Genomic DNA, 16,094 nt, shown 5'->3' with positions numbered 1-16,094 from the left:
TTCATCTTTTCTCCTTTTACTGTTTTTCATTTCCTGTTCTACCTACATTGCAGTGTCCATATAATCTGTAAAACTCCCTGCATAATTTTAATAAAACAATTTATATGCATAAATCAAGCGGAACACTATGGCGACAGCCATACTGCTCTACTTGTGAAAGAAAAATCTGTTGGGCTCTTTTTGGCATCAAGACAATTATTCTTATTGCCACTGTAAAAAAACAAAAAAACAAAAAAAAACAAAGAGCAGAACTCCCTCCAGAACCAGGAGACAAACTGGGGACCTCTGTCAATGTCAGTGGGGAGACAATGGAGCTGAAAAGCTTCACAGATGACTCTTTGTTGACTCCAAATTTTTGTGGTCTGTCCAGACCAGAAACGGAATACAGGAACCTTCCAGCCAGTGTCTCTATTCTCCAAAGCCAGTTCAAATGCCAGTAACTCTTTATCCCCAACATCCTAGTTCTGCTTGGCTGCTGACAGTTTCTTACAGAAGAAGGCACAAGGATAGATCCTCACCTTCCTGACTAAGCACTACCCTGACCCCAGTGCTGGAAGTATCCGACTCGACTATAAACTGCCTCTTGGGGTTAGGAGACACCAGAACTGGAGCCGAGGTGAAAGCGGCCTTGAGTCTCTGTAAAGCTTGATCCACCAGATCGGGCCAGCAAACCCTAATCGTAGATGACATCAGGTTATGAAGGGGCGCTCCCACCTGACTGTAGTTTCTAATGAACCGGTGGTAAAAATTGGCAAACCCCAAGAACCTTTGAAGCTGCTTCCTATCTCTGGGAACTGGCCAGTCAGTAACAGCATGTACCTTCAAGGGGTCCATGGAGATCCGGTCAGGGGAGACCACAAAACCCAGAAAAGAGATGGTACTAATGTGCCACTCTCACTTCTCAGGCTTAACAAAGAACTGATTCTGGAGAAGCCGAAGCAGCACTGATCTTATGTGACGTCTATGGGACATCCAGGTCATGGGAATAAATTAATATGTCATCAATGTAGACAAGAACAAAGTGACCCATCAAGTCTCTGAGTACCTTGTTTACCAAGTTCTGAAAAACTGCTGGTGCATTGTTGAGCCCAGAAAGCACAGACATCAAAGGCTTTTCCTCTGCAGGTATAAACTGGAGACAGAAACATGGTCAATTCAAACAGATTTCTAAAAAACGTTGAACATGTTGCATCATCCAGATATTCCCCACCTCCTTGTGTGGTGCCAGGCAGTAGGTTGATAACACAATCAAAAGGTCTATGAGGAGGTAGGGCTGTGGCCTTGCCCTTGTTGAAAACCTCATAGAGGTCATGGTACTCTTCAGGGACCATAGAAAGATCTGGATAAAATTCAGAATTCACAGAACTAACTGGCATGTTGGACTTAGCTGACCGTAAACGGGTACTAGAACAAGCAGGAGACAAACCTAGCACCTTCACCCTTTGCCGGCCAATCTGAGGGTTGTGCTTAGTTAGCCAGGTATAGCCTAAAATGACAGGAACTTGAGATGATTCCATGATCAGAAAGACTAACCATTCAAAGGAACTGTGGAATTTTGAACCGCAATGTTTTTACCTACCAAACATTGTGGGCTAACAACCGAGGAAATAAGTATTATGAAGTAAATATTAACAAGATGCTGAGAAGAAGCTATGATCAGCTAACTTTTCTGATGTCAACAACTGGATGTTATGGGCGATTTTCTCATCATAGAATATTTTTATTACGAATACGCTGGATTACTTTTAATCTGTGGACCCTTATGGACTGATGGAGTATAAATAATTGAAGATTGGATTTAGAAAACTGCTTCTGGATGCCTTCAAAGATATGTTGTTTGGCTGCTTTGTCACGTTTATATTTTTCCTTGCTGCTATATCTGTTTTAATTGTGCTTTGGTACTCACTGAGCCCATAAAATGGTGTTTGGTTTGTGGAGAATCTAAGCTTTCAAATGATGTCTATCATGTCAATATTGGTAAAAATTTTACCAGTGGAATTTTATGCATTTACCCCACTTAACATCCACTGGGTCGCAGACATTCAAAAAAATACAAGCTTCCCTACCATGCCACACAATTTCCAGTGAGGAGTCTATCTAGCAGTATCATCAGCCTCAACATCTGTAATTGTTTCATGCATCTGTAAGCCCTGATTTGACTATCGTTTTTCGTTTCCACTTCTCAAAAGCCAACTCTGTCAAGTAAATTCACCAAAGGCTGCCTTCTTCACCTGACACTCCGCCAACAATGAAATATCACAAATATAACCAAACTTCCTGAATGTTACGTGCACCACCATGTGGACTTGCTTCTTTACCTCTAGAGAACAGTTGCACCATATATCGTCACAAGGAGGTGAGGAACCATGCTAGCGTGGTGTGTAAATGGTCGTGAATTCTTAACTGACTGATCTCAGAGTAAGGTGAGCTTTTTTGATTTCACCGTTTCTGAAGCCAAGATTATGAAGATTGATAAGTTGATAAAGGAAAAACCGCTCTCCATTCAGACCAGGAAATCACATTTTCTGAAAAGGAACTGGGCCGTTTTGTCATGATCGGTACACGAATGTGACCCAATTATGCAGAACACCACGACACAGGAAACAGATGAAAAGTTAACAGAGTTTATTGAATACAATCCAATGATAGTATGTTTCTGGTTCTGGTCCAGGGCAAACGGGTTCACCGGAGTCTGTGAGGAAGACAGTTAGTTAGCAGGGCTCTTAGCGGTTTGTCCTTTGATAGTCTCAGGTTTGTACCTTGTGGGTCCTTGAATGGATCTTGGAGAGGAAGGTTGTTGGAACTGGAGAGAGTCTGAATAGCTGAGTCCGTTAGCTGCTTCAGCGTCTTGCTTCTAGAAAGGTTGCAGACCTTGACTTGGATTTCCAGCTCTTGGTCCAGAGCTGCAAGAGAATCCAGGGGAAGTCTTCAGGTTTGGCTCAGAGGGCAGGCTCGGTGGGTTAAGCTCATCCAGAGCTTCACGAAGAATGATCAGGTTTTCCTGGAAAGACAGAGACAAGATTAGGATCCTGTCAGGTTCTCAGAGCAAGCAAAGTTCTCAGAGGTTCTGGGCTTAGGTGCTAACCAACTGGCTCAACACTGCGGCGTTGAGGCAAGGTCTGAAGACAGCTTAAGTAGAGGGTCCTCCTGATGATGGTAACGAGCAGCAGCTGTGCAGAGGGCTCTGCTCAGGAGGATCCACGGCGGACTCTGCTGGAGAAGAGAGGTACTTCTCCAGCTTCCAACAGTACCCCCCCCTCAACGACCACCCCTTGGCGGTCCGGAGGAAGTAGATGGGCAGGAACGCTCATACTCCTCGATCAGGGAAGGATCGAGGATGCCGAGGATGTAAGAGCCGGGAACCCACTGACGGTCTTCAGGTCCGTAGCCCTCCCAGTCGACGAGGTACTGCCAGCCGCGACCTCGCCGACGGGAGTCCACGATGCGACGGACGGTAAAAGCCGGGTGGCCATCGACTTCCAGGGCGGGTGGTGGGGAGTCGGATGGCGGGCACAGAGGGCTAGAGACCACGGGCTTGACCTGAGATACATGAAAGGTGGGATGGATGCGTAGACTCGGAGGTAGCTGGAGACGGACTGCGGAGGGACTGATGACCTGGGAAACCTTAAACGGACCGATGAATCTGGGAGACAGTTTCCGAGACATTCCCTTGAGGGGAATGTCCCGGATAGACAGCCATACCTCCTGTCCGATGGTGTACTCAGGAGCGGGACGTCTCTTAGAGTCGGCAAAACGTTTGGTGGTTTCAGATGATCTATTGAGGGTGGTGATGGTTTCCTTCCAAATCCTTTGACAGCGGCGGATGTGTTGGTTGATGGTCTTGACTGATATCTCCTTTTCATCTGCGGGAAAAAGTGGTGGTTGGTATCCATGACTGACCTGAAAAGGTGACTGGCCGGTGGAAGCGGATCTCTGGGAGTTATGGGCGTACTCGATCCAAGGGAGATACTGGCTCCAGTCGGTGGGGTTGTTGGAAGTTAGGCAGCGGAGGGTGGATTCAAGGTGCTGATTCATGCGCTCGGTCTGACCGTTGGATTGTGGATGATAACCTGAAGTCAAAGCAGACTTACAACCCAGAGCTGAACAGAAGGCTTTCCAAACTTGTGAGATAAATTGAGGACCACGGTCTGATAGGATTTCCTGGGGAATGCCATGTAATCTGAAGACGTGTTTCACGAGAAGCTGAGCGGTCTGGAACGCCGAGGGGAGCTTCCTGAGAGGGACTAAATGACAGGACTTGGAAAAACGGTCAACGATGGTGAGTATTGTGGACATACCTCGAGAGACGGGGAGACCGGTGACGAAATCTATGGCAATGTGGGACCACGGACGTGAAGGGATCGGAAGAGGTTGAAGCAGACCAGAGGGTGGCTGATGCGAGGCCTTGTTTCTAGCACAAATGGGGCAGGCCAGCACATATTCCTTTACGTCCCTGTGGAGAGTGGGCCACCAGAAGCGTCTGGTGATGAGAGCGATGGTTCTACTGACTCCAGGGTGGGCCGAGAATTTGGCAGTGTGCATCCATTGAATGAGCCTGGACCTGACGGAAGACGGAACATAAGTTCTGTTAGCCGGACCGTTACCTGGGTCGGGTTCCGAGGCCAGGGCGGAGTTAATAAGATCGGAGATCTCCCAGTTCACGACTCCCACAGTACAAGAGGCCGGGAGGACTGGCTCTGGTGTCTCGGGTTGATCGACGGAGTATAGGCGCGAGAGGAAGTCAGGTTTCACATTCTTTGATCCGGCTCTGTAGGAGATAACGAGATTAAATCTGGAGAAGAAAATGGACCACCTGGATTGACGAGGGTTGGCCTGTTTGGCAGACTGGATGCTAGCAAGGTTCTTGTGATCAGTCCAGACTAGAACCGGGTGCTCAGCTCCTTCTAACCAATGTCTCCACTCCTCCAACGCCAATTTGATGGCTAATAGTTCTCGATCTCCAACGCCGTAGTTCTGTTCTGCTGATGAGAGTCTGCGAGAGAAAAAAGCACATGGATGAATCTTTTGATCTGAGTCGAGTCTCTGGGAAAGGACGGCTCCAACGCCAGAATCCGAAGCATCGACCTCCAGGATGAACTGTTTAGAAGGGTCAGGCTGAATTAACACCGGTGCTCTGGAAAACAAAGATTTCAGTTTGTCAAAAGCAGACTGAGCTTCGGGAGTCCATTGAAAATTCCTCTTAACAGAAGTTAAAGAGGTCAGAGGTTGAGCCGCCTGGCTATAATTTCTAATGAAACGACGGTAAAAATTGGCGAACCCCAAAAACCTTTGAAGCTGTTTTCGAGTCTCAGGAATCGGCCAGTCCAAAACCGCCTTTATCTTGTCCTCCGCAGGCTTAACCTGCCCGCCCTCGAGCACAAACCCCAAAAAGGTCACTGATGGTTGGTGGAACTCACACTTTTCTGCCTTGACGAATAACTTGTTCTCCAGTAGCCTCTGTAACACCAGGCGGACATGTTTCTTGTGATCAGTTAAGTTCCGTGAATAAATGAGTATGTCGTCTATATAGACAAAGACAAACACATTTAAAAAGTCTCTGAGAACATCATTCACTAGTGCTTGAAAGCAGGCGGGGGCGTTTGTTAAACCAAAAGGCATTACCAGGTACTCGAACTGACCTAATGGTGTCTTGAAAGCAGTCTTCCATTCATCTCCTTCTCTGATTCTGAGGAGATGATATGCGTTTCTCAGATCCAGTTTGGTGAAAACTGTTGCCCCCTGAACAGGTTCAAAAGCAGAGGCTAGGAGAGGTAGAGGGTACTTATTCTTTATGGTGATTTGGTTCAACCCTCTGTAATCAATGCATGGTCTTAATGAACCATCCTTCTTGCCAACAAAAAAGAAACCAGCACCCAAAGGAGAAGAGGACGGGCGAATAATTCCAGCAGCTAAAGACTCGTTAATATACTTCTCCATTGTCTCTCGTTCTGGCTTGGAGATGTTATATAAACGGCTGCTGGGTAACGGTGCTCCAGGTAACAACTCAATAGCTCAGTCATATGGTCTATGTGGTGGAAGGGACGTAGCACTGACCTTACTGAAAACCGGGGCCAAGTCATGGTACTCAAAGGGAACTGAAGATAGGTCAGGAGAGTCCATCTCTCCCCCACCCCTAGGAGGCCCCACCACGGGGGCTGCCGACCGAAGACAAGTCTCATGACATGACGTAGACCATGCTTCCACGTGACGTTCAGTCCAATTAATGCGTGGATTGTGTTTCTCCAGCCATTCGAATCCAAGCACCAACGGGGAACATGCGGAGGGAATAACAAAAAATTTGATAGTTTCACGATGGTTACCTGAGAGGAGGAGCTCGAGGGGTTGGGTTTGATGAGTAACTTGGTGGAGATTCTTCCCATCAATGGCAGAGACACGGAGGGGTTGAGAAAGAGGAACAGTTTCAATCATCAATTGTTGAACGAGGTTAGAGTCTATGAGGTTCCGTTCACAGCCTGAATCAATAAAGGCAGAAAAAGAGAGGTTCTGATTATTACAAAACAAGGTGGCAGGCAGCATCAATCGAGGAGATTTCTTAGAGTTGGTTTGGCCCGCCAGACTCCTCAGATCCTCTGGCGGGCCCTGCCTTTTGATTTAGCCGGGCAGGAAGCAATGAAATGTCCACTTTCACCACAATAGATGCAAAGTCTGCTCAAAAAACGTCTTTGTCTCTCCTCAGGAGTAAGCCGAGTGTGTCCCACCTGCATAGGTTTGACCTCCATACCACCTGAATGTGAAGCCTGAACAGGCAGAGGGAGGGACTGGGCCCTTGGTCGCTCTGTGGGAGGAGAAGAAACAGTCACGACATTTGAGGCAGAAGTAGGGGCGTGAGACCCAGAATTTCTTATCTCGGAGCTATTTCTGGCTCTAATTCTGTTGTCCAATCTAATAGTTAGTTTGATTAGATCCTCAAGGGAGGCTGGCTCGTCGAGAGTTGCCAGTTCGTCTTTAATATTCTCATTTAAGGCCATAAAATAAGCTCCCTTCAGAGCGCTTTGATTCCATCCGGAAGCTGCTGCCTTAACCCGGAAGTTGATCGAAAAATCAGCCACAGATGAATTTCCCTGCTTAATAATGAAAAGAGCACGAGAGTCAATAGTTTGATCAGTTTCTTGATTAAAAACCTGGGAGAACTCAGAAATGAAATCAGAGTATCGGCAGTTGAGACTTTCATCTGAGGGAAATCTGGCCTGGGCCCACTCCAAAGCTCTTCCTGTTAGTTGAGAGAGAATAAAGGTTACTTTCTTAAAGTCCGTCGAAAAACTGTTGGGAGAGTTCTGGAACAATAATCTGCACTGAAATAAAAATACTCTGCATTCCTTCATATTTCCCGAGAATTTTTCAGGAAGGCTTAAGCGGAACTCTGATGACGTTACTGCTGGTGACCTCGCAGGGGGAACTGGACCCGGAAATGGTTGCGCTGCCGGTGTGGCATTAGCACTGTTCAAGCGGCTAGCAAAATTTTGGATTACTTGGTTTTGTAACTCTATGTGGGTGTTTAACTCACTGAGAGCTTGAACATGTCCATGGATTTGAGCCTCCCGTTCTTCCAATAGACGACGGAGGTGGTCTGCTGGGCCTTGTGTTTGGCCGCAGTGTTCTGTCATGATCGGTACACGAATGTGACCCAATTATGCAGAACACCACGACACAGGAAACAGATGAAAAGTTAACAGAGTTTATTGAATACAATCCAATGATAGTATGTTTCTGGTTCTGGTCCAGGGCAAACGGGTTCACCGGAGTCTGTGAGGAAGACAGTTAGTTAGCAGAGCTCTTAGCGGTTTGTCCTTTGATAGTCTCAGGTTTGTACCTTGTGGGTCCTTGAATGGATCTTGGAGAGGAAGGTTGTTGGAACTGGAGAGAGTCTGAATAGCTGAGTCCGTTAGCTGCTTCAGCGTCTTGCTTCTAGAAAGGTTGCAGACCTTGACTTGGATTTCCAGCTCTTGGTCCAGAGCTGCAAGAGAATCCAGGGGAAGTCTTCAGGTTTGGCTCAGAGGGCAGGCTCGGTGGGTTAAGCTCATCCAGAGCTTCACGAAGAATGATCAGGTTTTCCTGGAAAGACAGAGACAAGATTAGGATCCTGTCAGGTTCTCAGAGCAAGCAAAGTTCTCAGAGGTTCTGGGCTTAGGTGCTAACCAACTGGCTCAACACTGCGGCGTTGAGGCAAGGTCTGAAGACAGCTTAAGTAGAGGGTCCTCCTGATGATGGTAACGAGCAGCAGCTGTGCAGAGGGCTCTGCTCAGGAGGATCCACGGCGGACTCTGCTGGAGAAGAGAGGTACTTCTCCAGCTTCCAACACGTTTCAATGAAACAGTAAAAGGCAAATCTATAAAGATAGACTGGAACCAGAGACGAAATTTTGATTTCAGAAGTGGGGGTGACGCAAGTATTTTCAAATAAAACTAACTTCATCTTGTTTGACCATCCGATCACAGACCAGATTCAGTGGCACCTCAGGTGTTTGTAAAGTGAGCTTCTCAGGAGTGACAGCAGTGGTGGCCAATCACACAAGAAAAGACAGTGGGCCAATAAGGAGCTTGCTGGGGGTCTAAACTCGGGGAAGCTGGTTTCAGTTTGAGCTGGTTTTCCGCTTGGTCATGGTGCTCGCCGAATGTCTGTGTACTGTAGCATAACATTGTTTTTGGACAGTAAAATTTGCAGGGGACCAAAACAGACATTTAAAAAAGAGCAAGGGACATCCCCCCCCCCATGAAAAATTATGTCCATTACTGGAACTAAAGACTAAGATGCTTAATGATATATCAGGGCAATAAAATTACATCATGGACCCAGAACTGAAGTCCAAAGGATCGTCATAAAGTTAGATTCAGTTGACTTAATGCAATAAAGACCAGAACCCTAAGTAACTTTTAGAACTTCTTGCATGGCGTTCTATCAGAGAACAAGCCCCATAAAAGACATTGATATTCAATCTGAATAAAAACATCTAACTGAACTATTTTAATATTGACTGATTTTAATACAGGCTGCTGGAGGCTAATGTTTTCCTTCAACTGTCCAATATCCAGTACAAACAACTACAGGCCATTTTTATATTATGATGATATATAGTATATGTTTCACATTTTTTTAATAGAAAAAAAGTTTGATTTTGATTTTTTTTTTTGGTTAAAAAGAGACAAAATTATGCTAACTGACATGTCCCTGAACACAATCTAGCTCACCTTCTTCACTGGGACAGGATGGGGGGTGTCTGTGCTGAAGAGATGGGACTGCTGCTGGTTGATCATCTGTTTACATGATGAAGGACGGAAAAGGACAGTTGCTTAATATAAATATCTCACTAAACATTTACTAGCTTAAAAGTGAAACTAAACCTCTGAAGACAATGGTATTTTCATGTTGCCTTTGTAAAGGGTAATTCTCAACCCTCGGAGTTCTTTGCTTTGTTGCTTGGGCTTTGTGTGTAGTTACAGACACACAATATGGTCATCAGAAATGCTGGATTAATCTTTGTTTAAATTTCTTGAAAAATAAAAACAAAACTTCTCTTCCTCCACAGATGGAGGAAGAGGAGCAATGCAGAGTGTGGAGAAAGACTTAGAAACAGAGCTGGACCGCAAGAAAACAACCAGAGCAGCTGTTTGGCAGGTAAGGCTGAACATCTACAATCCTCTGTTGAACTCTGAAAACAAATCACTAATTATAGGATAGATAGACAGAGATGGCAAAAGTACTCACTTTCTGTACTTGAGTAAATGTACAGATACTTGTGTTAAAAAATACTCTGGTAAAAGTGGAAGTACTGATTAAACTTCTTTACTCAAGTAAAAGTAACAAAGTACAGGCTTGTAAATTTACTTAAAGTATAAAAGTAAAAGTAGAAACCACTTTTTTCATGCCGTTGCCTACATTTTAAATGGATGTCTGCCAATAGGACTAGATCTCCGTTGTGTTCATTTTCAATCATCTTGTCGTCCATGCTACTATGCTAACGCCACCGCCACCAAGCTGCAATGATTTGCCGCCAATGAATACCGCCGAATCTGTCGATTCATCTTGTAGTGGTGCGTCAAATGCAACGTAGATTCCCATCCAGTTAGATTGAATTTGGTATTGATGACGTGAAAAATAATAACGGTAACTCCATTGAAATGATTCAAAACTAAAGTAACGAGCCAATTTTTTAAAAAGTAAGGAGTAGAAAGTACAGATATTTGTGTAAAAATGTAAGGAGTAGAAGTAAAAAGTCGCCATAAAAATAAGTAGTAAAGTAAAGTAAAAATATCAGAAAAATCTACTTGAGTACAGTAACGAAGTATTTGTACTTCGTTACTTCCCATCTCTGTAGATAGACATACTTACAACATGAAGTCACATAACAATATGTTGTCTCAGTCAGAAAACTGCAGCTGATCCAAAACGTGCTGCCTGTGTCCTCACTAAAACTAAGAAAGTAGAACACAACAGCCTAGTTCCAAGTCTTTCTACTGACTACACACATTTCAGAAAATAGGCTTTAAGATACTTCTTTTAGTCTATAAATCACTGAATGGCTTAGCTACAAAATACAACACTATTCTGTCGCTGCATCCATGCTGTGCTCCAGGTAACTGCAGTACCTTCATACAGCATTCCAATAGAATAGGCCATTCTAAACTTGTGTGTGAGCTCTTTGCATCCTGTTCAGTTTGCAGCTTCTCTGGATGGCCTAAAACATTATCACGTTAGCACAGATCTTGTTATCTATTTTGTTGTTTTTTCATTTTTGCAAATGACAATTTCAGATGTACAAACCTGCACTAATGAAGCAATAACCATTCAGTCTATTTGCAGAGTTTTTTTTTCAGAGTGGGGTACAGTGGCAGCTGGTCAACAGAGGGTGCTATGGCCCTGCCCCACCCACCCAGTGACTTTGAGTGAAACATAAACAAACAATAAAAATGTAATTATAAAATACAAATAAATATATTATATATAAATATATATTTTTAGGTGTGCAAGATAAATGTGTTGTTAAATCTTTAATGACAAGTAAATCTGTTTTATTCGTCATCAGATTGGTGACGTAGTTCCGCCCTGGGGCACAAAAATCTTTGGCCATTGACTCTTGTTAAAAGGTGTGCATGCATATTAACTCCTCTGCAGTGCAAAAAGATATGAGAGATCAGGGCGAAGGAGAGCTGTGCCCTGGGATGACAGGAACCCTAACCTGTTAGTAGTGTGGCTGATTGACATGTCGAGTCGTGGAAGTGAAGTCTTATAAAGCAAACTTACCAAGAGAAGCTGGAGGGGAAAGCATTTGGACCTGATAAGCCGACCTTCAAAATTAATCAGAGGTCCGAAGACAGATGGAGATGGTACACATGGTCTTTTTTTCAGGACCTGGTTTAGCTACAATGCTTTGCTAGCTGCATGCAGTGAGGCTAATGCTTATTATTCTGCTTTCCCTGCCATTTTTCAAATGTCAGGATCTGACCCAGAATGGATAAAGACAGCTAGGAATGATTTAAAGCACTTTTTAGGAAAGGCAAAAAAGAATGAAGCACTTTTTAGGAAAGGCAAAAAAGAATGAACAATCTTGAATTCACATGGAAAATAATATCATATAGTGTACTTTTTCTAGCTGCTTGTTAATTTCCAAAGTTGCTCTTAAATAAACATCCTCAGAAATTGAATAATTTTTATACAAAGCTGACTAATTGCTTCTCCATTATTTAATCCTTACATAATTCTTTTAGGTGACACCATATTGGACCATGTGTTGGAGCCTTTTTTAGCAATAAATCAGCTCTATCTCTTCTCTTTGACCTGGAAGGTCTACTTGTATTACACACTCTGTCGTTACAGTTATAGCTATGTACATTTTGTACATTAACTGTACTTCTCTTTATGGACAGACCAAATACTATCCTTGAGTGAGATAATGATAATAAACTGACAACTGACATTGAAGAAATTCACTTCTGCATCTTCACCCATCCCAATGGGGAGCAGTGGGCTAACACTGTGTGGCGCCCAGTGTTGGGCACGTTACTTTGAAAAAGTAATTAGTTATAGTTACTAGTTACTTCTCCCAAAAAGTAGCTTAGTTACTAACTGACTTACTCCACAATAAAACTAACTAGTTACTAGTAAACAGTGATGGGACTAACGGCGTTACTAACGCCGTTACCTTGTTTTAGTAACGAGTAATCTAACTAAATACTTTGACATGAAATATAACGCAGTTACCATTGCAGACACCCCGTTACTGCACGATACTCAGGTCGCATAATGAACCTTTTTTCATGATAGGACTCGTGCGCACCTTGTCATGAGAGAGGGGAGGATGAGAATGGCTGATGTATAGTGAGATTCCGTCTGTCAGTTGGGTAGGTGGGTGTTTCCGCTGGCGGGTGTTAACGTACAGCACACACAGAGAGATGGAGAGTGAGGATGACTCCAGCAGCAAAACAGCGTTTTCCAGATGGAAATACCGGTGTTACGTCGAGCTGCGTTTCCCCATCACATACAGTTTCCCCTGCATCTCCGCACAGCGCAGGCGGCACGATTCACCGCACAAGCGACAGGAAACGCGCATGCTCGCTAAAGGCGCGTAACAATCGCCCTGTGCTCGCACCACAGGAGAACTATGGAGAGCGTAAACGATCAAATGATAGCCTATATGGAGAAAGGGAGAAATCTGGATGGATGGATGAATGGATACTCTGCCTTTTCAACCTACTGTATTTTTTATTTTAAACATTATTTGATGGCCTTTGTAGCAGGGATGGATATCCATATTTTATGTCACACACAGAGTATACATCTAGATAGATAGATGGATAGATGGATGTTGCAGTATCTATAACAACCCAAACACACAGGATTTCAGAATTAGACATCCCCAGTTATTAATTTCATATACTCACCAGATCTGAATGCCCTATTAAAAAACTTCACATGGCGTTCCCCCCCGATGTCATTTACGTTGAGTTGCAATAAATGCAAAACTCTCTGCAGGTTCTTGTCTTTGTCGTCCGCTCTATTCAGCTGGCTTTGGAAACACACTGCGAGAAGGTGGGGGCTGGGTGGTGAGGGTTACGGGGGCGAGAAACGCAAAAGTAACGAAATAGTTACTTTTACTAGTAACTACTTACTTTTATTGTGGAGTAACTCAGTTAGTAACTCAGTTACTTTTTGGGAGGAGTAACTAGTAACTATAACTAATTACTTTTTCTAAGTAACGTGCCCAACACTGCTGCACTGTGCGGAGATGCAGGGGAAACCGTATCTGATGGGGGAAACGCAGCTCCACGTAACACCGGTATTTCCATGTGGAAAACGCTGTTTTGCTGCTGGAGTTCTCCTAACTCTCCATCTCTCTGTGTGTGCTGTACGTCAACACCCGTAACAGCCAATCTCATCCTCCCCTCTCTCATGACAAGGCGGGCACGAGTCTGAGTCCTATAATGAAAAAAAGCTTCATTGTGCGACCTGACTAACATGCAGTAACTTGGTAACTGTGTTATAGTTACAGTCAAAGTTATTAGTTGGATTACTCATTACTAAAAAAAAGGTAATGGCGTTAGTAACGCTATTACTTTCAACGCTGTTACTTCCATCACTGGTGGTGCCTGGGGAGCAATCGGGGGATAAGGGTGTTGCTCAGGGACCTAGAGGGAGGGCTGTTGGAATCAAACTGGGTATTTGCAATATTCTCAGAGCACAAGCGCATTGCTCTAACCACTAGGCTACCACTTATAACCCATAGCTTTTCCCCTATGATGTACTCAAACAGTCCATGAGTTCATCCCTTCTTCAGCCTCATACAAGTTCTAAACTATTGTATTCTGATTAACTCAAATATTACATTCCATTATTTTTTTTAAATAACACTTACATTTCATTCCTTTTCACAAATCCATGACAATATTTATATTGTTAATTCAAAGCTTGTGAAAAAGGCAGTTACGTTATTCGTTAAACATTGTTGAATGCATAATTTACTAAGGTTTTAATAATTTTAACATGAAACCAGGATGGAACTCGACCTGTTTGTGGTAAATTGACAATCTCAGTAACATAGATCCCAGTCATTAGAGAGGGTCATGTTTTCAACTCAAAGTTCAACAGTAAGGGAGTAATGGCATGCTTTTCTAAAATCATGCAGTCCTAAATTTAAACGGAATTTTAATGTTATTTGCAGAGAGAAAAGAAAGTGTATAAAAAGCTTTAGTCAGACACATTTGGACAAATCCAGCAGGTCCTCCCTAAGATATTATGCAGTCACAGAAGAAGAACAGGGTCAGCACTAAGGAGTTATGATCCACAGCCTCGGTGGGAAATCTCTGGATGACGCAACATGTTCAACCTTTCTCAGAAATCAGTTTGAATTGACCATGTTTCTGTCTCCAATTTCTACCTGCAGAGGAAAAGCTGTTTGATGTCCGACCAGAGTTCGTAAACAGGGTTGCTTCAGATGTCCTGACTCAGCTCCTTGAAAGCCTTCAAAGAGATCGTGTTTTTACTTCTTCAGAGAAACAGAGAATACTTGAAATGAACCCAGTCACAGCAGACAAGGCCCGCTGCATTATAGATAATGTGATGAAAAAGGGAGAGGAAGCCAGCAAAACGATGATCCAACATCTTCAGCTCATAGATCCTAAACTGTCCTATCAGCTGTGTTTGTCCTCTTCTTCTTCTGCTCAGCCAGGTAAATCCAAACGGCTCCATAATGCTAGTTTTAGCCTGCCATCTTTTATTCTACCCTAAAAACGAAATAAATCTAACAAACAAACTAAGGCATCATGATGAGGTCTTTAGAAAACTTCTCGATTCTCAGAATTCACAGATTTTAACAGTTCAGGTTCCTTGTTAGATTTCTGCTTTACAGAACACGGAACAGCTATGGACTTCCTGGTGGTTAGAGTTTGAAAAACCCATCTATTATCACAACTGCCTTCAAGTTATGTTAAGGCTAATCAAATATTAAGAAAGTCATATATCGTAGTTTGTGGCCTAACTCCAAAAATGACGCAAGTAATGGAAACCAAAGCCACATTTCTTAATTCTACCCAAAACCTAGTAAATAAAGTTTTTGTCTAATTCTAGTAGATCTAGTAGATTCAAGTAGAAGCCAAAAAATGGATCACTAGAGTGGAAATGAAATGATTAACCAAACTAACCTCATTCATTAGTTGTGTCTTACTATTATCAATAATTATATTACAAATGTGAAAAATATAAATGCAAAAGAAAAAAATTAACAGTTTTAAAAATGTTTGGCAAGGGACCGCTATGTTGCAGTTTTCCAAGCGGGGATGTAACCGGGATGGTTAAAGCTTTAGCTAGCAGGAGAATATATTGATAATACTGGTAATACTTCACAACAGTAAAACGCATTTGGCTAAACCCGGTGAAGCATTAGGGTTAAAGCCAGGCATACACTGTGTGATTTTTTTTCAATCGTTGCACACAGCTGCTGCTCACACTGTATGACTAACCGCAGGATTTACTTGTACAGTGTGAGTTCACAACTCACGATTTATGTTGGGCCCGACGCTCTCATGCGATCTACCTGCTCACACTGTGCGACTAAAAACCACGTCGGACTCAGCTCCGCAGTGAGATGAAGTTGCTCTGACGTGTCTATCCAGAAGCCAAACGAGAAGAAGAGGGATATTATGCTCACTATAGTGAACCACTCTGCCTTGGCAATTTGTGCATTTTTGTGCTGAAAGCCCTGAAAAGAAAAGGCAACGACGTATTTGGAAAAAAAGACATGGCTTCTACGGTCTGTCAATTTTACAGAAAGAACTGCATTTCACTCATTGCATCCCTGCCACGCTGCTGTGTTTACATCTGAGAGGAAGAATAAAAAGAACAATCCTTGGTTGCGCATGCGCTCTGAGGGATTTCTCCCGACCTCATGATTCCTGATTGGGAGATGGTCGGGAGAGGCTGATCGCCCTTCATAACCCCCTGTACACTACACAACTCACAATCAGGCTGAAAGTCAAGGCCGATCGAAAGATTATCGAACGACTGAAAAATGGCCCACAAAATCTCACAGTGTACGCCCGGCTTAAGCCAGCTGACTGATGGACTACTACCTTGCTAGACTCAAA

At 43.5% G+C, this 16,094-nt stretch overlaps 1 protein-coding gene across 1 annotated transcript in view; it reads left to right on the top strand.

Annotated features, from left to right (window-relative positions):
- Positions 1 to 16,094, top strand: part of LOC119797659 (NLR family CARD domain-containing protein 3-like) — a 41,867-nt gene that overhangs the window by 11,351 nt on the left and 14,422 nt on the right. The window contains exons 4-5 of the mRNA XM_038306827.1: positions 9,545 to 9,633; positions 14,396 to 14,680. Of these exons, the coding sequence (XP_038162755.1) occupies positions 9,545 to 9,633; positions 14,396 to 14,680 (374 nt within the window). The remainder of the gene's footprint in view (positions 1 to 9,544; positions 9,634 to 14,395; positions 14,681 to 16,094) is intronic.

This window comes from Cyprinodon tularosa, unplaced genomic scaffold (genome assembly GCF_016077235.1).
Source record: "Cyprinodon tularosa strain WSP-4 unplaced genomic scaffold, ASM1607723v1 ctg593, whole genome shotgun sequence".
Taxonomy (NCBI): Eukaryota; Metazoa; Chordata; class Actinopteri; order Cyprinodontiformes; family Cyprinodontidae; genus Cyprinodon; species Cyprinodon tularosa.
The sequence above is the reverse complement of the archived record's forward strand: the minus strand, read 5'-3'. Positions and strand labels throughout refer to the sequence as shown.